Below are 25,688 nucleotides of genomic sequence, written 5' to 3'. Positions count from 1 at the left end.
ACTGTAGCCTACCAGGCTCCTCTGTCCATGGGATTTTCCAGGCAATAGTACTGGAGTGGATTGCCATTTCCTTGTCCAGGGCATTTTCCTGACCCAGGGACCGAACCCAGGTCTCCCGCATTCTAGACAGACGCTTAACTGTCTGAGCCACCAGGAAGTTCCTTACATAGAGCATTGGAAATTTGCCAGGTTTGGAATTGAGGGGTAGAAGTTAGAGTTCAGGTCGAGGTGTCAAGTAGGTATTTAGATATGCAGATCTTCAGAGAAGAGGTCTGAGTTGGAGATACATATTTAGGAGACAGTGAAGCAGAGATGGCAGTAGATGAAATGACATAGGGGGAGTGAATACAGTTGTCTAACACAGCCTTGAAGAGCTACCAACGTTGAATGGCCAGGTAGCAGAGATTATCCTTAAAGGTAGGGAGAATAAACAAAGATCACATACCCTTTCTTAGCTGATTGCCTCACCTGTAAATTAAGAATTACAATGTTTTCCTTGGAATTGTGGGAGAAGTTGGAACTATGTGTTTCAAATGCCTGCCATGTAGCAGTGCTCAATAAATGCTATTATAATGTGCTTCATGCCTGAAATATCCCAGTATACTCCATCTGTATTTCAGAATAGTCCTCTATCCCATTTGCTGGATTACTTTCCTGACTCATTTTTAAATTAAATACTCCTAAGTTTTGCACTTACGTGATTTCTGATCCTAAGTTTATGTACTTCTTTTCTTTCTTTTATTTTCTCTCTAAGAGAAAAGTTCATTCTCTTAACCTTTGTTCTTTGATTCTAGCATGGGAGCTATAGTCTAGGAATATTTTCTTAGGTTCCTTGACATCTGGAAAATCATAACATTTGGGCATTAGTGGCATTTAAAAGAGGCTCAAAGACCTGATTCTCCTAATGTGGGCTTTAATTGTCATTTCTGCCAGTCAGAGATGGCTTTATGCTTAACTATCTTTTGTTCTGTACCCCCAGAGGAGTTTAGTATTAGTTGTAGGGACAAGAGCTGTAAGATATTCCTTGATTTGGAAAGATTTGTAAGGATTATTTTCTTAAATCATGGCCCATTATACATATATATTTCTGTGTAAAGGGAATTTTCTAAAACAGTACCTACTTTATAAGTTATTTTGATTTTCTAGCCTATTATAGTGAAAAAATAGGTGCTGGTTTATGACCTATTAAATTGATTTTGTAACTTACAAGTGCTTGTAAAACAGTGCTTAAGAGAATAAACTAAATGAGAAATTTTGAGTTGTATTGATAAAATTGCCAGTTTTTAACACATGCATGCAGTGAAGTGAGATGTACTTGTCTTTTCTTCAGTATCCATTTTGGTGCTATCCTCTTGATTCAGATAGTAAATAGTAGAATACTTGGTGAATTTTGTGGTGCATTAGAATAAGCTGGCAGAGAAGGCAGTGGCACCCCACTCCAGTACTTCTGCCTGGAAAACCGCATGGACGGAGGAGCCTGGTAGGCTGCAGGCTATGGGGTCCCTAGAGTCGGACACGACTGAGCGACTTCACTTTCACTTTTCACTTTCATGCATTGGAAAAGGAAATTGCAGCCCACTCCAGTGTTCTTGCCTGGAGAATCCCAGGGATACGGGAGCCTGGTGGGCTTCCGTCTCTGGGGTCGCATAGAGTTGGACACGACTGAAGCGATTTAGCAGCAGCAGAATAAGCTGGTATTCTAATGATTTTTCATTTTCAGCCTTTTTAAAAGTTGTTTTCCTGTCGTTTCCAGGTCGTGAATCTTTTCATCCACTTATTTTTATTAGCAACTACCAACTGGTATTTTACCCTCAGATGTTCCTTCCAATCCATATTATTATTATTATTTTTTTTTATTGCTCCCTTCTTACTAAACCCCTCTATCAGTATCTTAGAAGATTCTGCTGCTTTAGCTATTGTACTAGGGCTTAGAGCCTGTTAAGGAAAGAATACCAAAGTAGGTATGTTTTCTTCAAAACAAGTTAATGTATTATTAGTAAGTAGTGAATTGACACCAAGCTATTACTATGGTAGATGCTTTAGAATAGTAAATCTTAAGTTTAGAATTATTAGACTTCTGACTTCTAGAACCTCAGTCTTTATTAAGTAAAATGCCCAGTTTGAAAATACTGTCAAGCCAAACAGTGGTAACAAGAACTTTCTCTTGATCTAGAAATTGTTCATCCCAGATACAAAAGTAATGAAATACGTGAAAATATGTCTGTGTTGAACTGCTGTTTGTCTGTATCAGAATGTATAAGTTATAGGGTAAGTTGCATGTTGTTGTTTTTTTTTAATGTGTATCACTTTTTTAGTGTAACCTTCTGACGGTTACTTATGTGACTGTCGGTGTTCACATCCGAGAGAAACTAGAGTCCTGAAAGAATTATATTTAAGGCTAACTAAAAATTGAATGCTTGAAAAACTTACTATAGAAAGAGGAGTTCTTAGAGGTCAGATACAGATAATGTAGTTTGTACCTGTTTAATGAATAGGGTCATTTAACCAAGTCTTGAACTGCTTGACAGTTTCAGATTTTCTATTTTTTACCTATTTTTTTTTTAATCTAAAAATTTCTGGGCAGTTGATATAGGGTGCCCATTGTATCTATTATTACCTTGCAGACACTTCCTTAATGGAGAGAATAAGGGTCACTTTTGTAAAGGAAGTGTGTTCAGAAGAATGAGAAAACTGCTTTCCCAGATTCCTCAGTCAGCGTCAGCATCTTTTCCAGTTTCATTGCTGTGAGTTGGGTCCTGTCTCCATTCCTAACCAATGAAGTCTGGCCAGGAGAGTAGAATTATGCTGCTGAATGTTGACCTGAGCCTTTAGAGCTCTGGGTGAGGTTGGCTTCCCCCAAATTAGGGTAATTTCTAAGGGATGAAAGCCAGTGTCTACTGCAGGCTGGATTTATATCTTGTTTATAGTTGATCTCCATGTCCTCGCACAATGTGTTGTACTATGATCAATTGAAGTCAGTATGAATATATGACTTTTTTTTGTAGTGGTAATAAAACAACCGTTTATATATATATATATTTTAATAATTGCATTTATTTGACTCAAGAAATTGTTTTTTTATCTAATAAGCATCTTACTGAATGCTTGCTATGACAGAGGAACACTGTCCAAAGTTATGACTTGGTCGTGGGCTCTGCTTTCAGGAATTCAGTCTAGTAAATTTGGTTTTGTTGAATATTAAGCATTTTTTATATTTTCATCAAGGTTAGTAAAACTTCTGGTATCTCTCATTTGGAAAGCATTTACTTAGGTGTCTTTAGTAACAGCTTCTATTGCTTTCATACTGGCTAATTGGCTAAATATGTTCTGCCTCTGATTGATTAGTTCTAAAGTGTTTCAGAAATTTCTCATGAAGTTAAAATTGGTTTCTTTAGTAGCATTTCTGGTGCTGGTGACATCAATTAATGGTATGACATAAGTGTGAATATATGAGTATTTCTGCCTGTATTTTACTGTTTGCTGTTTCTTTGGATTTGGTTTTTGCTGTGGGTTTGACCAAGATCTATTGCTCTTCAAATTCAAAATAAAATGTAATTCAGAATGGTTAGTGTTTAAAGTATATTTTGATTGACACGTTCTAATAAGACTTATTTTAAATGATTGTCAGTGATATGCTTGTTTTTTACTAATTTAAGAGCAAATGTTAATGTCTTCAGTTGTCTCTATTCAAACTTTGTGTTTTTTCTTAGCTTTCATAGTAGTATGTTGAATGTTTAGCAAAACCTGGCATAGCACAAATTATTGAAGTTACTCTTAGTTCTATAGCATTATAATTTTTAGAATATGTTTAGTTAATGAAACTGGAGCCTATTATACGAAGTGAAGTCAAAAAGAATAACACTAATACAGTATATTAACATGTATATGAAATTTAGAAAGATGATAATGACGACCCTATATGCAAGACAGCAAGAGAGACGTAGATGTAAAGAACAGACTTTTGAACTCTGTGAGAGAAGGCGAGGGTGGGATGATTTGAGAGAATAGCACTGAAACATGCATGTTACCATATGTGAAACAGATGACCAGTGCAAGTCCAATGCATGAAGCGGGGCACTCAAAGCCAGTGCTCTGGGACAACCCAGAGGGATGGGGTGGGGGGAGATTCAGGATTGGGGGACACATGTACACCCATGGCTTGATTAATGTTGATGTATGGTAAAAACCACCACCAAAATATAAACCAGAATATATATATATACATATCAAGGAGGCACTTAACTCCTGTAACACAAAATATGTGTTCTTACTATAATTTTATATGAGTGGGCAGTTGTTACTCTTCCAAGACTTATGAGTCTATAGGGTTATCAATTTTATGTGCTCCAAAATTTTATGTACTGCAAATTGTCCCACTCAGCCCTAGAAGAGTTATTTCTACAGTAGGTATTGTTGTATAATTTTTAGCTCTTAACTTTTTCTTGTCATCATAGTCGGAGTGTTGAAAGAGCCGTCAATAGGACTTAATCTGTGATTATGTAAAGAGACGCCTCAGAGGAAGGACGACTACTTTTTAAAAGTAGTAATTTCTGATGTTTGCAGTTCTTAGAACAAAATATCAAGGGTATGACAAAAGTCGTCTTGAGAAAGTAACTTTGTCCAAATAAAAGGTACATTTTGCATGTGCATGTGTAATTGTTTTGAGCTTTCTGGAAATTGTTCTTAGCCTTTGAGAATCTAAGGAAGGGTTTGGGAAAAAGGAAAAATGCACATTTGCAAAATTTTAGTGGCATTTTAAAGGTTTCTTATGTACTTACTAAAACTGTGGACTCTAGAACCTTTGTTGATGCAAGAGGAGAACACACTTGAATTTTTCTTCATTCTTTACTGATGCTCTCATTGTTGGATTGGCAAGTCACTAGAGTACCAGAAAGAACCTAACAGATGACATGAAAAGCAAAGGGAGAAGTAGTGGTTTTAAGAATAAAATGCTGGGTATAATATAAAACTTATTTTCCCTTTAATACACTTGAAAATAAATATTTAGGGAAGCTGGGAAGAAATCTACTCATCCTTTACTGGAATAGATTTTGCTAGGTCCCCCTCCTGGTGGTGGTGTTCAGTTGCTCAGTTGTGTTCAGCTTCCTCATCCTTCACTATCTCCTGGAGTTTGCTCAGATTCATGTCCATTGAGTCGATGATGTGACTCCAGATTTAATTTTTTTTTGTAATAAAGTTGTTAATGGCATTAATAAAATGCCTGCCAGGTAGATAATATATGTGGAAATGCTTTATAGGAAGATGTCATCTTAGAGATTAATCAGTGTGAGAACCATTTTGTCTGATTAGTATATACAAGAACCCAGACCACATTTTATTTGCCCTCAGTTTTCTCTTCCTTCTTTTCACATAGTGTTAGGTTAAAGGGTGTGAGAGAGTATTCACACTATCTCTCATTTGTAAAGTGTTTGAACGTCTCAGCACCTAACATTTCTTATAGAATTGGTTTTTTTCTAAAGTATTAAGTAGATCTTCACAGAACACTGGCTTCCACTAAAGACTTCTTTCTTATATTGGTGTGTTACGCTATGGGCTTCCCTAGTAGCTCAGCTGGTAAAGAATCCGCCTGCAATGTGGGAGACCCAGTTCGATTCCTGGGTCAGGAAGATCCCCTGGAGAAGGGATCGGCTCCCCACTCCAGTATTCTTGGGCTTCCCTGGTGGCTCAGCTGGTAAGAAATCCACCTGTAATGTGGGAGACCTGGATTTGATCCCTGGGTTAGGAAGATACTCTGGAGAAGGAAACAGCTACCCACCCACTCCAGTATTCTTGCCTCAAGGATCCCATGGACAAAGGAGCCTGGCAGGCTACAGTCTAAGGGGTTGCAAAGAATTGGACACGACTGAGCGATTAAGCACACACACACATGCTATGGTGTAATATTCTTCCAGCATAATCACTTTATAGTAGTTTTACTGCTTTGTAGTTCAGTAAGTTTTATTTTTATTATTACATTGTAAGCTTTTTGAGGGCTGTTATGATTATCATTCATCTTTGTGTACCCTATAGTAGTGATTCTCAATCCTGAATTTAAAAAAAACTCAGACTTCTCAGGGTTATATTTATAGCCATCTCCCAAATTTGAATTCTCAGTCCTTGTTATTAGCTAGCACAATGGTTCTCAACCACGGTCAGTTTTGACCTGCAGTGAGCATCTGGCAATGCCTGAAGACATTTTTGGCTGTCAGAACTAGGGTGGGGGTTTGCTACTGATAGCTGTTGGGTAAAGGTCAGGGATGCTGCTAAACACCCTGTAATTCAAAATGTCAATAATACTGAAGTTGAGAAACTCTGTCTAGCTGAATGGGCCTTTAAGGAAATTCCTGTGCGTTCTAGAAGTCGATCGTACGAGGCATGTTTGTACCTGCTCATTAGGAGAGGCAGGTTTTTCCTCACAGGTCATAGATATTACTTCCCTATCCTCACCATGATTGGTTAAGAATGTATTTTCATGAAGGAGGTGCTCTGGGTCTAAACTACATGCTATTGCTATTTATTTTAGTTGGCTGATCTTTATTCTGCCATAAAACATGTTTCCATTTCATTGTCACAGTCTTAGTTGAGGTTATCATAACTTCCTACTTGGATTATTGCAGTGACCTTTTTAAGAAAAATTTAACTTGATTCATTGTAGATGGACATACCATTGTAAGAAATAATGCAGAAAGATTCCATGTACCCTTTGTCCAGTTTCCCATAAAGGTAACATCTTACAAAACTAGTACAATATCACAAACAGGATATTGACATTAACCCACGGGTCTTTGAAGTCTGCCAGGTTTGCTTGTACTCGTGTGTGTGTGTGTGTGTATTCTGTGAAGTTTTTCACGTGTGTGGCTTTGTGTGCCCTGTCCTGCAGAATACCTAGCATGATGTTACGTACATGGTAAATGCTCAGTTCTTACATTCTGTTGAAGATACATTACTTTATTCCAAATGAATTTGCATAGAGTTGGTTGTTAATTCTTCTTGTAGTTTTATGATAGGAATCATTATTTTGTATGAATCCTGATTTTATTAGGTTCAAATACTTAAGTTTAGGTACACCTATATGTTGACTCCCATAGGAAAAAAAATTAGGTATAATGAAACTATTTGCATAACTGGTAAATAAACCAACAGTACCTTGTATGTTTATTAACAGAAACATTATATCGTGAATGCTTTCTCAGGCTCCTGTTTATCATTTTGTTTGCTTCTTTTAGTGTTGACTGAGCACCTGTGTGCCAGATACTGTGCCAAGGTGTAAGTAATAAAAAGGAAAATTACCCTTTAATAAAAAGGTAATAAAAAGGAAATACTCTAGGACAATTTCTAGAGTATTTTGGAAGTCCTACCAATAGGGCTTCTTATGCATTCACTGTAGAGAGTAAGGGAAAATCAAGATTGATTATTAATTTATGGTATAAGCAATGGTATAAGCAACGGGTGGGTTTAGATTTGCTGGGATAGTGAAGAAGACTAAGCTAAGGGTGAAAAGTTTCAGATCAGAGAGAATCAGGACATCTGTTTTGTGCCTTTTATATTATGTTAAAATACCTGTGTTGACATCCCAGTGGAAGTATAAAGGTTAGATGTATGAATCTGATACTCACAGGAAAAGTTTTCAGGATAGAAGAACATTGAAAGCCATGAGTTTAGATAAATTCACATAAGGACAGAGAATGGGTGGAGAAGGGAGAACTTAGAACTGACACTGGGTAAACCAGAAAGAGTTATAGTAGATGAAACTGAAAAAGGAATTCTTGGGGAGAAAAGAGGAAAAACTAGTAAAGAGTCGTGACATGGGAGCCAAGAGAGCAAGTGTTTAAGAAGTGATCAATCAAGAAAGTTGCTGAGAGCTCAAGAGGAATGAAAAGTTTCTTTTTGATTTGATGGTGTAGAGGTGTCTGATTTTAACAAGCATTTCAGTGGGACGGGAGAGAAAGCCAGATGGAAGTAGGTTGAAGAGTGAATGGGATGTGGAAAAGTATAGAGATTGTAAATGTAGATGACATCTTCAAGAAGTTTTTCTATGAAGAGGAGCAAGAATTGGGACAGTAGAGCTCAATATGGGATCAAAGGAGGGTTTTGTTTTTGTGTTTGTTTTTTAAAATGAGAGATAGTATATTTGTATATTCATAAGAATGACCCAGGAGAGGGATAGATGGATGAAATGTGAATTGAGGACATTAGGAAGAGAGAGGGTAGGTAGTGCTTGTAGTTACATGAGTTTCTTTGATTGCCCAACTTCTCAGTTTTTCAGCATGCTGTGATACGTTGAGAATCTGTGTGGGACAGAGTATGTAAGAAAGGGAAAACTCAAATTGGAAGCTACTGGGGAAAAATTTGATTTCCTATCTCTTTCCTTTTTGAAAACAGGATTACAATTTATGCGTTGTAGACAGTTTTTTTTTTCCATAGGCATAATTTTTAAGATCTTGATTTTTTTTTTTCTGGTTACACAAGTAATCTTTGTCTTCTCAGAAAGCGTTTTCTTTACAAAAGGAACTGTACAACCTACAGTGAAAATTCTGTGTAACCTCACCCCAACCTTTTCTTTCTTTCCTTTTTTACCATCCTCTAAACTTAGAGGATTGTTGTCAATACTTTAGTATTTGTTTTTTAATTTTTTCTATAATATTAACATAAATGATTTACTTTGGAATGAGATTATATATCTGGTTCCTAAACTTTAGCATATATTAGTATATATAAATCTGTTGAAATCAACCTTCTTAATTCATCTTTGTTATCCATAATTTTGGTATACTTGATCTGACAAGAACTAAAGGAGATCATTTAAAAATTTCTGTTTCCTTAGAGGTACATATTTCTGCTATAGTTTGTTGCTACTTGATGGGTTGAATTCTGGATAATTATCATGTGAGTCTCTCTTGTATGGTTCAAAGCTTTTTGCTTTGAAGACAGCAGCAGAGTTAACATTGCTCTTGTAAAAACAAAAATCATTCTTTTTTCCATCATTTTGTTTTCAACTTTTAGGAGTGTCTGTTAAAATGACATGTGGTTAGTCGCGTTTAGTTTAGTTTTTTTTTTTTTTTTTACCAAGTCTGAGAGTCTTTTATAACTTACCTGATCTTATTCCATTTAGATATTAAAAAAAAATTTTTTTTTTTAATCTTTGTTTTTGGCTGTGCTGGGTCTTCGTTACTGCGTGGGCTTTTCTCAGTTTGCAGGTGGTGGGGCTACTCTCTAGTTGCGGAGCTCGGGTTTCTCATTGCAGTTGCTTCTCTTGTTGCTGAGCTTGGGCTCTAGGGCACGAGGCCTTCCGTAGTTGGCGGCAGTAGTTGTGGTTCCTGGGCTCTATAGAGAACAGACTCAGTAGTTGTGGCGCACGGGCTTAGTTGCTGCGAGTCATGTGGGATCTTCCCGGTCCAGGGATTGAACCTGTGTCTTCTGCACTGGCAGACGGATTCTTTACTACTGAATTACCAGGGAAACCCCCATTTACATTTATTTTTATGTTTCAGTTTGCTTTTTTCTCATTTTCTATTTTTATTTTTCATCAGCAAAAAAAAAAGAAGAGAAAGGAGCTATTAGTTTATTTGAGGCTTCCTTTTATCTTTAAGTTTATATTGAATCCCAACTTCAGTTTAACATCCTTAATCCTTCATAGTATATTGTGATACCCTGTTGCGTATTAACATAATTACTTTATCTTTTACTCCCCACCACCTTTTTTAGGATAGGTTGAAGCTTTTGGTTCTGGCCTACTAGTTGTTTAATTTTTACATTCTGTACATTGACTCATAAAATTACAGATAATATTCTGTTTAGTAGCTGTACCACTGTAACTCAGAATTAGTTTTGTGTTTAAGTGTTTATTTTTATGTTTTTCAAAGCACACATTTTCCAGATGTAAGTTCTTTAATACTGATGATGTTTCATTGTGGTTTGATTGAAGTATAGTTGATTTTGAATGTTTTATTAGTTTCACATGTACAGCAAAGTGATTCAGATATTATGTATGTGTGTGTATATATATATTTTTCATACTCTTTTATCTTGTAGCTTATTACAAAGTACTGAGAATAGTTCCCTGTGCTATGCAGTAGGTCCCTGTTGGTTACCTACTTTATATATACTAATAAATATATATATATAAATCCTAAACTCCTAATTTATTCCTGTGTCCCCTGTTCTCCACCCAATGATGTTTCATTATGTGATTAGGATTTGTAAGAAAGCAGTTTGAGAGTGCTATTATTTAAATATTAATTATTACGTATTTGAGAACTTTATAGTTCCTTTTAGAGTTGCATATTACCCATATTTGGATGACACACTAAGTAAAGAATCCTTGACAGATCTTTTTCTCATTTCCTATAGAAATGAGTTTTCTGACTTTTTAGGTTTTCATGAGACCTTTGAGGCTAGCCTGATATTTTTTCACCATTGTTGGTCATTGGTTTCTTCTACCTAAATGCTTTTTAAGATTTCTGAAGCTTTCCAATTCTGCAGCATATCTGTAACTTGATGGTTTATTCCTATTTTTTGTTTATCTTCCTTGGTGCATGATGAGATTATTCTGTCTGCAAGTTAAATTCATTATTTCAGAAGAGACCTTGACTTGTACCTTGACTTTGTACCTTTCTCTTCTTTACGAACAGTATTCCAGGTCATTAAAGTATATTAATGAACAAAGCAGATAAAAATCCCTGCCCTTGTGTGGAGCTTAAATTGTAGCAGGCATATGATGATGATACGTGAGAAAATCATATAGTGTTGTGGATAGGAAAAGCAGTGTAAGAGGGATTGGAAGTTCTGGGCAGGAGACAGGCCATAGATTACAATTTTTAATAGTCAGTTTTTAATAGTGTAGGCCTCATTGAGAAGGTAGAGGGAACAGACGTAAAATTAGGAGCATATGTTGCATGCTGAAAAAGCAAGTAAGCCATGTAGTTGGAGGAAAGGAAGTAAAATGAAGGAGAAGGTACAGGAAAATAAGGTCGGAATAAAAAGAGGCAGAGTTCAAGGCATGCAAGATTGTATATGCCCTTAAAGGCCATTATTTGTGGAGTCATTATCCTGGTTGCTTTATTGAGAATGGTTTGTAAGGAATGATGGTAGAAGCAGGGAGGATTGATTAGGCAGTCAACACAGTAAGATGGTTAAGATGTGGGTAATTGCTGTATCATACATTTGAAAGTAGGATGTGAGAAAACAAGAGGTATCAAAGATGACTCCAAGATTTTAGTCTGGCAACTGAAAGGATGGAATTGTCAGCAACTGAGATGTATATAGAAGGCTAAACATGGAGTGCATTTTAAGGAAATACATCATTAGGAGTTCAGTTTTGCACATGTTAGGAAATGTCTCAGACATTCAAGTGAAAATGTCAGGTAGAATGTTCCAAATGAGTCTAGAGATCAAGAGAAAGAGCTGAGCTAGAGGTATTGATTTGGGTTATCAGCATATGGGTGACATTACCAAGAGGGTGATTATAGATACTGAGAAAAAAAGACAGGGACTGAGGCCTGGGGTGTTGCCAGTATTACAAGGTTGCCAAGAGGGACCAGCAAAGGAGACTAATAAGGGGAGGACAAGTGAGATAACAAAGGTAGTCTCCTGAAGTCTGTTCAAGAGAATAACTGTTGAAAGGTTAAGAGGAGAGCTGAAAACTGACTATTGCAGAACGATCATTTATAATATTAATAAGAGCAGATTTAGTGAAGTGATGAAAGTGATTAACTTGAAGTGAAGTCAGAGCTCTTTGCGACCCCATGGACTATAGCCTGCCAGCGTCCTCTGTCCATAGAATTCTCCAGGCCAGAATACTGAAGTGGGTAGCTGTTCCCTTCTCCAGGGGATCTTCTCAACCCAGGGTCCTCCCGCATTGCAGGCGGATTCTTTATCATCTGAGCAAAAGATTAATTTGAGTACATATAAAAGGGACTGGAAAGAGAGGGATTAGAGACAACTAGTATAGGTGATTTATGTGGAGTTTATTGTTGAGTTGCTCAGTCATGTCTTGACTCTTTGTAACCCCATGGACTGCAGCACACCAGGCTTCCCTGTCCTTCACCATCTCCCAAAGTTTGCTCAAACTCATGTGCGTTGAGTTGATGAGGCCATCCAACCATCTCATTCTCTGTTACCCCTTCTTCTGCCCTCAGTCTCCTTCTGCCATCAGGGTCTTTTCCAATGAGTTTGTTCTACGAAAAGGAATTCTCATTCTGGAGCAGTTACTCACAGGGAGAGGAAGATGAAGATTTCTTTTTAAAATGGGAGCAAAAGTGGTTTTTGGTGTGTGTCAGAGAAATGATATAGTAGAAAAGAGGACTCTGATGATCTTTTCCACTTTATTCTGATATTTTGAATCATTGAGTGTTTTACCAAAGAGGGTATTCATTTCTTTAATGGGTTTTTTCTTTACTTTCTTTACATCTTACCTATGGTTGTCTCATTTCTTCTTCCATCTTTTATTTCAAGAATCCCATCTTAAAGACAATAGAGAAGTCCAAAATTTCTTGTTTCCTAGATTTATTCTTTGAAAACTACCTCCACTGTTTCTTGCTACCAAAGTTTTCTTCAGTTGGTTGATTACCTGTGAATTGAGGTATTGTGTTTTTTTTCAGTGTTATTGATTATAGTATTTACTTCAGGATGTTGCTTAGTTTTTCTCCTTTGTTGTGTTGCTGATACTGCTGAAGGGGAAGAGCCAGTTCTGTAAAGAGCTATTTATATACCTTTTTGTGTTTACTTACTCTAATGATAGTTTTTAATATCTGCTAGACACTTAATTAGTAACATTGTTCATATTATTTGTGAAATGGAATGTTTGTTTTACTAGATACGCTTTTGCAGACATGAGATTTACCTAAGTGGCCAGAAAAAAAGACCATGGGTATTTGTATTTAAGCAGAAATTAAGATTTATATGTAATGATGAATCAGAAGTTGAATTATCATAAATCAGATTTGTTTTCTTACTAACACAATTATTTAATTGGGGGCTGCCACTTCTGACTAATGATTGGTCAAAAGCTATAGATATAAATGACCAAATAACCATATGCCCCATCTTTTTTCTTGCATTTCAGAAAACCTTGATGGCAATAAAAGTTGTCATTATCTAGCCTTAGACAGTTTAATTTATGAAATAGATTTTATAGTATATAAATTATTTTAAATTGGTATAAATTTGAAGCTATAGATTAGCAACTCTTAACTAAGGGTTGTATATTAGAATTATGTAGTTTTTCAAAATTCACATTTTTAAAGAACTCTCTGAAGCGATTTTTGTTCCTAAGAACTGTCAGTTTATAGAGCTTCCCTGGTGGCTCAATGGTGAAGACTCTGCATGACAATGCAGGAGACATGGGTTTGATCCCTGGTTTAGAAATATCCCACATTCTGTGGAGCAACTAATCTTATGCACTACAACTACTGAAACCTAGAGCTTCAGTACCTAGAGCCTGTACTCTGCAACAAGAGACACCTCTGCAATGAGAATTCCTTGCACCACAACTGGAGAGTAGTCCCCCTTCGCAGCAACTAGAGAAAAAGACCAAATGCAGCCTAAATAAATAAATAAAAGATCTGTCACTTACAGAAAAAAGTTACAGACATTTTTCTTCATCATGAAAGCTAATATAGGAGTGTCTAATTCAAAACAGCTTTCCTACACAGAATTTTATTTTGTAGCAGTATAAATTAGTAGAAAAATTGGTAGTCTCGTAAGTTTTTTACACATTTTTTCCCCTACAGTGTGTGTGACCTGTAACTCGATTTTCAAGGCGGTTAAATGTTAGTAAATTATCCCTTTAGAGTTTGCCAGAAATTCCATGCTATAAGCCACCTAGCCTTTCATTCCCTCAGATTAGTGATGTTGAATCTGCAGAATTGAGTAACTTGCCTTTGTACATTTATGGACCTTGGGAGATATCCCCTCAGCATAACCCAGAGAAATCTAACCCCAATTTTAGTAAAGTGTTCAGAATTTAGATTGGTTCCTAAAGGGTAGTATGAAAAGCAAATTTCTTAAGAGTTGATTGGAGCAGTTAGGACTAGCTACTTACTTTTCTTACAACTTTTTCCTTTAGTTGACATTTCAGATTAAGATCTTTTATTTCTGTTGCTGCTACCAAAGGCTAGGCATTGCTGTTATCATTAATCTGCTTAAATGTAGTCTTTTTTCACCACTTGTATTATCATTCTAAACAAAACACCCATCATTGCCTTAGTTTTTACTTTTCTAATCAAATGGTGCTTCTAGTAGTTTACAGACTAGAAAGCATCTTAATGCTCCTCCTAAGAAAGACGACAACCCAACCACTGTATCCCTACCTCAGCTCATTTCTGCTTTCTTGCACATTGTTTTGTTTTGGTGGTGGTGGTTAGTGGAAGGATCGTCTAAGGAGTAGAAAGAATCCACACTACTTGACTTGATGGGCTAGGTCTTGAGCCAGGTCAAGTACTCTAGTGCTTTGATGGTGACATTCCAAACACCTAGTTATACTGTGTGTAAGCTGTATCACCAGAGTGATGGTATATGAAAATTTAAAAGTTGGATTTCATGAACTCTGGATGTTGCTAGGTAGAGCAGCCTCAAATTGAAATGAAAGAAAGGATTTAATTGACTGTTAGTTGCTCAGTTGTGTCTGACTCTTTGCAACCCCATGGACCTTAGTCCACCAGGCTCCTCTGTCCGTGAAGTTCTCCAGCAAGAATACTGGAGTGGGTTGCTGTTTTTTCCTCCAAGGGATGTTCCCGACCCAGGGATCAAACCTGGGTCTCCTGCATTGTAGTTGGATTCTTTACCGTCTGAGCCACCAGGGAAATTGCGTAACTCGGAACTTGAAAGAATATTGAAAGGTCAGTCCATCCAAAGGAGAGATTCCGATGGGAAGAATCGGAAATTAAAATGAGGGCTGTTATTTTAAGTGTTGAAACCTCAGCCTGTGCTCCCTTTCTGCCCCCCCCCCCCCCACACACACATTTTTCTGATTAGAAATAGCATGTTTTTATCTGATTTGTAAGTCAGTTACAATACTCATGACAAATATAAATACACCCTACTTAAGGAAGACTGACTCAGAATCTCCTTAAGGGTTGAATTTCAGGCAGTATTTCCTTAGTTTTTGAAATGTTCATTCCCTGGTTAAGAAGCTATTTTCTCCCAATGCAAGATTGAAGTTAAACTTTGAAAATCCTTATGTAACTTTTTACTATTGTGAAAATGTTTTGTTCATTGCTAATAAAAATTACCTTTTTGGGTGCCTAGTAAAATGTTTTTAATAGACTAAATTAGCATCTCATTTCCCACTGGGATGTTACTTTCTTTTATAAAAAATATCTTAATGTTTAAGAAATATTCAATAGATAGTATGAAAGAAAATGGGGAAATAAGACATAAATGATGAAACTAGACACTCATGGAGTTGCATAGCTTCATTATATAATCAATAAATAAAACTATGTTATGCTTACTAGTATAGCTATGCACAAAAATCTCACTTGGAACTTGTCAAAGACCAAATAACAAATGCAGCAATTAACATACCACACTTGAACTGTGAATTGTGTGATGCTTACTCCTTGTTTTTCCTTTTCATTGGCATTGAAAAATGATCTTTTCTAATTTTCCTGCCTATCCAGTTTTCTCTTATTTTCCAAAGAGAACAGTTTCTTCTGTTCAGCCATTTTTTGTCTGTTCACTTTCATCTCTTTCTCTTAGTCAAGTTGCTGTTTATAGCAGAATTTATTTATTGAATGCCATATTGATGGACATTAGGTTGGATGTAACTTTTAGATATTTCTTTTGATACAAATTGTGTATTTATATTGCTTGATACTAATGTTATTTTAAAGGGAATTAATTAAAATAGTTTTAACTTAAATATTTTTTCTTATAGCAGAAAAAGAAAACTAAGAACTTCAATCCACCAACACGTAGAAATTGGGAAAGTAATTACTTTGGGATGCCCCTCCAGGATCTGGTTACAGCTGAGAAGCCTATACCACTGTTTGTTGAAAAATGTGTGGAATTTATTGAAGATACAGGTAGGATAGAAGTTACCATTGCAAGACATTTGATTTAAAATTTATGCTACTATTTAATCATAGGTATGATTTAAGGTAGTAGTTTGAATGTTTTCAAAATGTTTAAGACTGATACTATTTTTTAACTCATTTTACACATGAATTTTTCCTTTTAAAATTCATAGCAATATTTATGAATGCACAGGAGGTAGCTTGTTTGTGATGTTATTATTTATTCAGGAGCACTAGCTTAATATGGTTTATATGGTTTGAGTTGTATTTGTAAGGCGTGTGTAGATATCCTCACTGTTTTAAAAACAAGCCTGCTCTTACGTCTGTTTCATCCAATGAATCTGTTGGACTAGTCACAGTTGAGGAATATAGGCAGAATATTATGTTTATGTGCATTTAAAATGAATACAAGTTAACCATGAAACTGTAGTGATCTGAATAGACTACAAAATTTAATGGTTTGAAAACATGAGCTAATTTCATTATAGCTCTATTTATTCTTAATGACCTCTTTTGATAAGCTTTTTTTTTTTTTTTATAGAAAAGTTAGGCAAATGTCTTATCTAGAAAGCTCATTTTTACTTCAGTGTAAATGGTGAAATTACATTAATTGATTTTTAAATGTTAAATTAACCTGAGATTCCTGGGATAAATACCACTTGGTCTATGTGTTATTGCTGGACCCAGTTTGCTAAAATGTTAAGGATTCTGCATTCTAAGAATTAACAATTTATAGTTTTCTAGCAGTGCCTAGAAAATCCCATGGATGGAGGAGCCTGGTGGGCTGCAGTCCATGGGGTCGCTGAGGGTCGGACATGACTGAGCGACTTGCACTTTCACTTTTCACTTTCCTGCATTGGAGAAGGAAATGGCAACCCACTCCAGTGTTCTTGCCTAGAGAATCCCAGGGACGAGGGAGCCTGGTGGGCTGCTGACTATGGGGTCGCACAGAGTCGGACACAACTGAAGTGACGCAGCAGCAGCAGTGCCTTATATCTGGTTTTGGTATCAGGGTAAAGCTGGCATCACAGACTGAGTCTGTTTTCTGGAAAAGATTGTATAGAATGGTAATAGTTCTTTTTTTTTTTTTTCTAATTTTATTTTTAAACTTTACATAATTGTATTAGTTTTGCCAAATATCAAAATGAATCCGCCACAGGTATACATGTGTTCCCCATCCCGAACCCTCCTCCCTCCTCCCTCCCCCCTCCCCATACCATCCCTCTGGGCCGTCCCAGTGCACCAGCCCCAAGCATCCAGCATCGTGCATCGAACCTGGACTGGCAACTCGTTTCCTACATGATATTTTACATGTTTCATTGCCATTCTCCCAAATCTTCCCACCCTCTCCCTCTCCCACAGAGTCCATAAGACTGTTCTATACATCAGTGTCTCTTTTGCTGTCTCGTACACCGGGTTATTGTTACCATCTTTGTAAATTCCATATATATGCGTTAGTATACTGTATTTATGTTTTTCCTTCTGGCTTACTTCACTCTGTATAATAGGCTCCAGTTTCATCCACCTCATTAGAACTGATTCAAATGTATTCTTTTTAATGGCTGAGTAATACTCCATTGTGTGTATGTACCACAGCTTTCTTATCCATTCCTCTGCTGATGGACATCTAGGTTGCTTCCATGTCTTGGCTATTATAAACAGTGCTGCGATGAACATTGGGGTACACGTGTTTCTTTCCCTTCTGGTTTGGTAGAAGGGAAAGAGACATTACTAGAATGGTAATAGTTCTTTATTAAATTTTGGAGAATTCACCAGCGAAACTATCTGGACCTGGAATTTTGTGAGGAGGCTTTTAACTATAGATTAAATTTCTTTAATGGATATAGGACTGTACAGATTTTCAGTTTATTCAGTAAGCATTGACTGTGTCTTTCAGGGAGTTTATCCTTTTCATTCAAGTTGCTATAAGGTGGTTTATAAAATTCCATATCATACTTTTGATGCCTCTTCTTTTGTTTTTGGCATTACTAATTTCATTTTTCCTTCTTGTTAGAAGTTTGTCCATTTTATTGATCTTTTCAAAGAACCAGCTTTTGATTTTATTGATTTTTTTTTTTCTCTTTTGTCCATTTCTAAACTCAGTGAATTCTGCTTCTTCTTTACTTCTTTTTGCTTTCGATTTTTTTTATAGTTTCTTAAGGTATAAACCTAGATTAGTGATTTTGTCCAGTCTTCTATACTGTTTAGCATTTAAAATTTTCCTGTAAATATTATTTTAGCTGTACACCAAGGTCTTAATGCTGTTTCCATTTTCATTCAGTTCAGGATACTTTGTAATTTATTTCCCTTTTGACTTTTTAATTTAACACATTAATTTTTATTTCAGATGTTTTCCAGATAACTTTGTTATTCATTTATAGTTTAATTTTGTTGCAGTTGATAACAGTTTGACTTCAGTGTAACTTTATTGAGACTTGTTATTTATAGCCCAGAATGTGGTCTGTTTTGAAGAGTGTTCCTTGGGACCTTGAGCAAAATGTTTATTAAGCTATTGGATGAAGGATTCATCCAATGTCAGGTCAAGTTCTTTGAGAATATTGGTCAAATCTTATCTGTCCTTACTGATTTTCTTGTTGACTTGTTTTTTTTAATTGAGTACTGTTAAAATCTTTAATCATGATTGATACTTGTCTGTTTCTCCTTTGAGTTGTGTTAGCTTTTGCGTTATGTGTTTCGTAATTTCTTTAGTTTCACATATATTTAGGATTATGTCTTTTTTATGAAATAGTATCTTTATGATGCATTCTCCTTGTTTTGAAGCCTACTTAATCTAAAATTAATGTAGCAAACTGCATTTTCTTTCTTTTTTTCTATGAAGTATGTTTTTTTAATCCTTTTAATTGTATCTTCTTATTTAATGGAGTTTCTCATGGACTGAGTCTGACAATCCACTCTTCTAAGTGGAGTATTTATTAGATCGTTGGCTTTTTATGTAATTATCAATCTAATTGGTTTTAAATCTTCTGTCTTGTTTTTATTTATTTTTTGTCTAGTGTGAACATTATTCCTTTTCTGTTTTTGCTTTCTTTTGGATAAGCTGAAAACTTTTTTCTCTTATTTTAACGCCAGCATCCAGTTACAATGTTTATCTGTTAGGGTTATTTTAAGTGGTACTCTCGAATTTTAAATACATATCTTTAATCACAATTCATCTTTAGACAACATTACACCAGCATAATGTGTAGCTTAAGAACCTTGGAACAGTACATTTAACCCTCCAATCCCTTTTTCTATTGTACACTTTAAATTTACAATATGTTTTAAGTATCATAGTATATGTTCATAATTTTTACTTCAAATAAGTAATTATCCTTATTTTTGAAAGGTTTTCTTAAGTTATAATCCTCTTAGAAAACAGCTTTATAAAAATATAATTCACATACTCTACCCTCTACCCATTTAAATTGTACAGTCCAGTGGTATATTTGTATGTTCACAGAGTTGTGCAAGCATCAGCACATTCAATTTTAGAGCATTTTCATCACTTCCAAAGTAAACCCCATCCATTAAGCAGTCAGTTCCCCATTCTCCATACTCATCATCCCTTAACTTTCTGACTCTATAGATTTACCTATTCTGGTCTTCTTCTTTGCTTTAACATAGTGTTTTATAGCATCCACGTTAGCATCTCTCAGTACTTCATTTTTTAAAATAATTTTTATTTATTTTTGGCTGTGCGGGGTCTTTGTTGCTGTGCGCATTACTCTGTAGATGGAGGGCGTGGGCTTCTCATTGTAGTGGCTTGTCTTGTTCCCGAGAACTGGCTCTAGGGCACGCAGGCTTTAGTAGTTGCAGACGTGGTCTTTGTAGTTGCAGCTCCCAGGTCCTAGAGCACAGGCTCAGTGGTTGTGGTGCATGGGCTAACTCAGCAGCATGTGGAGTTTTCCCAGATCAAGCCCTGAATTCATTTCTTCTGCATTGGCAGACAGACTCTACCACTGAGCCACCAGGGAATCCCCATGCATTTTTATTGTTGAATAATGTTCCATTGATGCGAATTTGTGTTGATTGCCACTTTTTGACAACTCTGAATGTTGCTGCAGTGAACACTTATGTACCAGTTTTTTGTGTGGACACATTTTTCCCTCCTTCGAGTATACATACCTAGGAGCAGAATTTCTAGATCATAGGGTACGTATGTGTTAATCGCTCAGTCATGTCTGACTCTTTGCGACCCTGTGGACTGTAGCCCATGAGGCTCCTCTATCCATGGAAGGAGTGGGTTGCCATTTCCTCCTCCAGGGCATCTTCCTGATCCAGGGATCTAACCCGGGTCTCCGGCATTGCAGGCAGATTCTTTACCATATGAGCCACTAAGGAAGCCCCTATGTTTAACCCTTTGAGGAATTTTCAGTTGTTTATTGGCCATTTGTATATCTTTGGAAAGACATCTTTTCATATACTTTGCCATTTTTAAGTTCAGTTGTTTATCTTAGTGTTGAGTTGAAGAGTTCTTTATATACTCTAGATACAGTTCAGTTCAGTTCAGTCGCTCAGTGGTGTCCAACTCTTTGCAACCCCATGAACTGTAGCATGCCAGGCTTCCTTGTCCATCACCAACTCCCGGAGTTCACCCAAACCCGTGTCCATTGAGTTGGTGATGCCATCCAACCATCTCATCCTCTGTCATCCCCATCTCCTCCTGCCCTCAATCTTTCCCAGCATCAGGGTCTTTTTAAATGAGTCAGCTCTTCGCATCAGGTGGCCAAAGGATTGGAGTTTCAGCTTCAGCATCAGTCCTTCCAGTGAACACCAAGGACTGATCTCCTTTAGGATGGACTGGTTGGATCTCCTGGTAGTCTTAGGGACTCTCAAGAGTTTTCTCCAACACCACAGTTCAAAAGCATCAATTCTTCGGCGCTCAGCTTTCTTTATAGTCCAACTCTCACATCCATACATGACCACTGGAAAAACCATAACCTTGACTAGAGAGACCGTTGTTGGCAAAGTAATGTCTCTGCTTTTTAATATGCTGTCTGGGTTGGTCATAACTTTACTTCCAGGGAGTAAAGATCTTTTAATTTCATGGCTACAATCACCATCTGCAGTGAACAAGTTGCTTTCAAATACGATTTGCAGTTTTTTTCCCCCAAATTTCTTGTTGGTATCATTTGAAGCACAAAAGTTGTAAATTTTGATGAAATCTAATTTTTTTTTGGTCACTGTGTGCATGGTATCATATCTAAGAAAGCTTTGCCAAAGCCAAGATTACAAACATGTATTCCTATATATTCTTCTAAGAGCTTTTTTGGTTTTACCTGTTACATTTAGGTCTGTGATTCGTTTTGAGTTAATTTTTGTGTGTGGTACAAGCAGGCGTCCCAGCTTGATTCATTTGCTTGTACATATCCATTGTCCAAGCACCATTTATTGAATTACCTTGACATTCTTTTTGAAAATCACTTGGCTATAAATGTGAGTAGTTCTTCCACTTATATTCCATTGATCTATATGCCTACCCATTTTTGTCTGTACCAGTTTGTTTTCAATATTTTATCTCTGGGGTTATTTTTGAAACCAGGAAGTTTAGTCCTCCAACTTTGTTCTTTTATTTCTAGGCTGTTAGATTTTTTCTTTTCAGTTTTTTGGATTGCTCCTCATCTTCTGCATGATATTTACCAAAAAATCTGTTTTTCTTTCCAGTATTCCTCTGTATATGATGTGTTACCCTCTCCCCCTCAATTCCCAACTGCTTTTAAGATTATTCTGTTTTTTGCTGAATTTTTTTATTAGCATATTAGGTTTTTTTTTTTTTTTTTGGTGTGGGTGTGTATTCTTTGGGATTTTCTATGTATATAAGGTCATATCCACTGTGAATAGGGATAGCTTTACTTCTTCTTTTGAAATTTGGTTGTCTTTTGTTTCTGTGTCTTGCTCTGGCTTGAACTTCCAGTGTAATATTGAATAGCTGTGGTGAAAGCAGGCATTGTTGGTATTCCTTACTTTAGAGGAAAGCTTTCTTTCACCATTATCATGTTAGCTCTGAATTTTTCATAAATATTCTTTATCGTGTTATAGAAGTTTCCTTCTGTATTAGTTTCCTGGAGTTGTCAGAATGAACTCCCACAAACTGGGTAGCTTAAAACAATAGAAATGTATTTGCTGACAGCCTAAAGGCTGGAAATCTGAAATCAAGATGTCAGTTGGGTCATGCTCCCTCAGAGACTGGATAGAATCCTTTCTTGGTTCTTTCTGGCTTCTGGTGGTGTCTATCAATCCTTGATATTCCTTGGCTTACAAGTAATAACGTTACTCCATTCTGTCTTTGGAGTTCTGGCTGTATCTGCCTTCTTAGAAAGATGCTAGTTGTTGGGTTAAGGACTCACCCTCATCTTATATGACCTCATCTTATCCTAGCTGATTGTAGTGGTCTTGTTTGCAAGTAAGGTCCCTTTCTAAGGCATTGGGGGTTATGACGTCAACATATCTTTTGGGGAGACTAAGTCAATCCATAAAACATTTTATTCCTAGTTTGTAGAGTATTTTTTATTGTGAAAGGGTGTTGGATATTGTGAGATGATTTTTTGTGTCAGTTGATATAATCATGTGGGATTTTTTCTTTCGTTCTATTAATGTGAGTTGCATTATCTTTTTGTTATGTTGAACCACATTTGCATTCCTGTGATAAATCCCACTGCCTCATGGTATATAATCTTTTTAATGCTGTTGAATTCAATTTGCTGTGTGGGTGCCCAGTTGCGTCTGACTCTTAGCCCACCAGGCTTCTCTGTCCAAGGAGTCTCCAGGCAAGAATACTGAAGCAGGTTGCCATCCCTTAATGTAGGGGATCTTCCAGCCCAGGGGTCAGACTCGCATCTTTTGCATCTCCTGCATTTGCAGGCAGTTTCTTTACTACTGTGCCACCTGGAAAGCCCTTCAGTTTGCTAGTGTTCTGCAGAAGTTTTTTGCATCTGTATTCCTAAAGAATATTGGTATATAGCTTTCATTTCTTTTGGGGTCTTTGGCTTTAGTATTGGGGTAATACTGACCTCATAGAATGAGCTAGGAAGTGTTTCTTCCTTTATCTTTTTATTCTTTAGAATATTTTAAAGCTAGTTTTCTCTGTTATTAAAGAGCTATCTTCAGGAACTTTTGAAGCATTTCTATGTTAGAGATTTTCTAAAATTTTTTCTTGATTTTAGTCTTTCAGTTTTATGTTTTGTTGCCAGTGTATCTCCTGCTGCTTATAATTTTATTTTGCATTTCCAGTTTACAACTTCTAATTTGTTGTGAGTCAGGAAAACATATGGCAGAATTAGTCTAAGTTGTGTTTTTGGTTAGGTTGAATAGAATCTGTGGGTAAACAGGAGGTATTCCTCCTATAAAGAAAAACAGTATATTTTAGTGCAGGGGTTTGTAACATTTTTTTGGTTATTTATAATCTTTTTTATTTGCATTTTTTAAGTTATGATAGGTTAGGGGATGAGATGACCAAGTTCCAGATAAATCAGGAATTTCTCTCACTATCCTAAAATTTATATTTGCATGTAGATGTAGTTAATCTGAAATGCCCTCATTATTACAAATTACAAAGAAAAGATTACCTCTAAAGCTTAGAGGTTATTTTTTCTGCTCAGATTATGTTAGAAGCATGAGTGTCTCAGTGAGGTTCTTTAAATATTGGTCTGAAAATTATGTTGTTCCAACACATCAATGATAAATGAAATAATTGAGGTGAAATGAGTATAAATGAATCTCTGTTTTTTTGGTAAAATAAAGGTTACTATAACTTTGTTTTTATTTATACTTCATCATTCCCACTTGCCTTTTTGAAGAACTCCTACTCATTTTCGTTGATCTAAATAAATAACACTTTTTCACTGAATGTCATTGCCTTTTATCGTCTGTGCTTCCTTATCCTACCTATATATCAGTCCATTTTTATATTCATTCCTTTGCATATCTCATCAAACCCCACCATGTTATTCTCTTGGCAAACCTCAACTTTGATTAAACTAACTCTCTGCCTTCTCTGTAATTGGACGAGAAAAGTAGATCATGGCTGTAGAAAAACATAAACCATGCATTTCACGTTAAATATGTGACCACAAATCTGAAGTAATCATCCAGTGTTTTCTTTATTTCTAAACATTTTGAAAATTTTTTGAACCTTCAGAAATGTTACAAGGATAATATTATGAAGCATCCACATAACTTTCATCTAGATATACCAATTTTGGGGGAGGAGGTTACCACATTTCTCCCCAACCTTTTTTTTTTTTTTTTGGCTAAACCATTGGAAAGTTACAGACACCATGTACTTCATTCTTGAATCTTTTAGCATATATCTCCTAAGAACATTTTCTCCACATAACCACAATATAAATAACACCTTTGGGAAATAAAACATTGATAAAATCTTACTTTTTAATATTTTGTTTATAAGCAGATTTCCATTATTATCCCAGTAATGCCCTCTTACAGCTTCTTTGTTCTTTCAGTTTAGGATCCAATCAAGGATCGTGCATTTGCATTTATTGTTATGCATGAAATATGTCTCTTTATCTTTCCTTAATCTATAATAGTTCTCTAGCCTTATATTTTCTTGACACATTTTTTGAAAATTCTTAAGTTTTTTTTCCCAGAATGTTCCTAAATTTTGTCTGATTCCTGGTCAGATTCAACTTAAACACTTTTGGCTGGAATTCTACATAGGGCTGAGATATCTTTCTTTGATGCATCACACTAAGAAACACATGATGCTATTTCCTAAAGGACTTCTTAGGTTGCTTTGGAAATTCTAGACTTTTAATAACCTTAACAGTGTCAGATAATGCTTAAAGTTGTGATCATTGACATCTGACTTTAATGATTCAAGAGTGACTTGTTTATTCTTGATATAGCCAAGAATTATAAATTAGCCCTTAAAGCGTTTCATGAGATAATTTTAGTATGCCTGTGTCTAGCAGAAATTCCTTAAGGATTTCTAGTATATTAATAAATGGCCTTTTGTGTTGTCTGGCTTTGAAACATATTTTTTATCTGTTAGCAAGAACATTTTCTTCTTGAAGTAGCTGGTCATTGGGGTACAGCTAATCCTTTCTTTTTGTTTTTTTGAACACCATAGCCATTAGACCATAATCTCTAAGAGATTAGGGACCTGTAGTTCCTAAAACTGGGGGCACATATGATTAAATCTTTATTTAATAAATGTTTAAAAATGAACCCTAGTTTCTTTTAATAACCCTACATGTGTGTCCTTTGTGCCAATAGTAACACAAGAGTGATATCTTTTTAAGTCTTTATTTTCCAAAATAGAATTAGCATTTATTGTTTTTTCCTAAAACGAGTGCATGACCATTGCAAAAGATAGTGTGACTTTTTATAATTTAAATTTATATCAGTTCAGTTCAGTCTCTCAGTCATGTCCAACTCTTTGTGACCCCATGAACTGCAGCACACCAGGCCTCCCTGTCCATCACCAACTCCCGGAGTCCACTCAAACCCATGTCCATCGAGTTGGTGATGCCATCCAACCATCAAATCCTCTGTCGTCCCCTACTCCTCCTGCCCTCAATCTTTCCCACATCAGGGTCTTTTCAAATGAGTCAGCTCTTTGTATCAGGTGGCCAAAGGATTGGAGTTTCAGCTTCAGCATCAGTCCTTCCAGTGAACACCCAGGACTGATCTCCTTTAGGATGGACTGGTTGG

At 36.1% G+C, this 25,688-nt stretch overlaps 1 protein-coding gene across 3 annotated transcripts in view; it reads left to right on the top strand.

Annotated features, from left to right (window-relative positions):
• Window positions 1-25,688, top strand: part of ARHGAP5 (Rho GTPase activating protein 5) — an 80,822-nt gene that overhangs the window by 27,381 nt on the left and 27,753 nt on the right. For 2 of the 3 annotated variants that reach the window (XM_010846984.1, XM_010846985.1), the window contains exon 3: window positions 15,878-16,025. In XM_010846984.1, coding sequence (XP_010845286.1) covers window positions 15,878-16,025 — 148 coding nt within the window. The remainder of the gene's footprint in view (window positions 1-15,877; window positions 16,026-25,688) is intronic. The other variant, XM_010846986.1, reaches the window with a different exon arrangement.

Source organism: Bison bison, unplaced genomic scaffold, assembly GCF_000754665.1.
Source record: "Bison bison bison isolate TAMUID 2011002044 unplaced genomic scaffold, Bison_UMD1.0 scf7180017864242, whole genome shotgun sequence".
In the NCBI taxonomy this organism is placed as follows: Eukaryota; Metazoa; Chordata; class Mammalia; order Artiodactyla; family Bovidae; genus Bison; species Bison bison.
The sequence above is the reverse complement of the archived record's forward strand: the minus strand, read 5'-3'. Positions and strand labels throughout refer to the sequence as shown.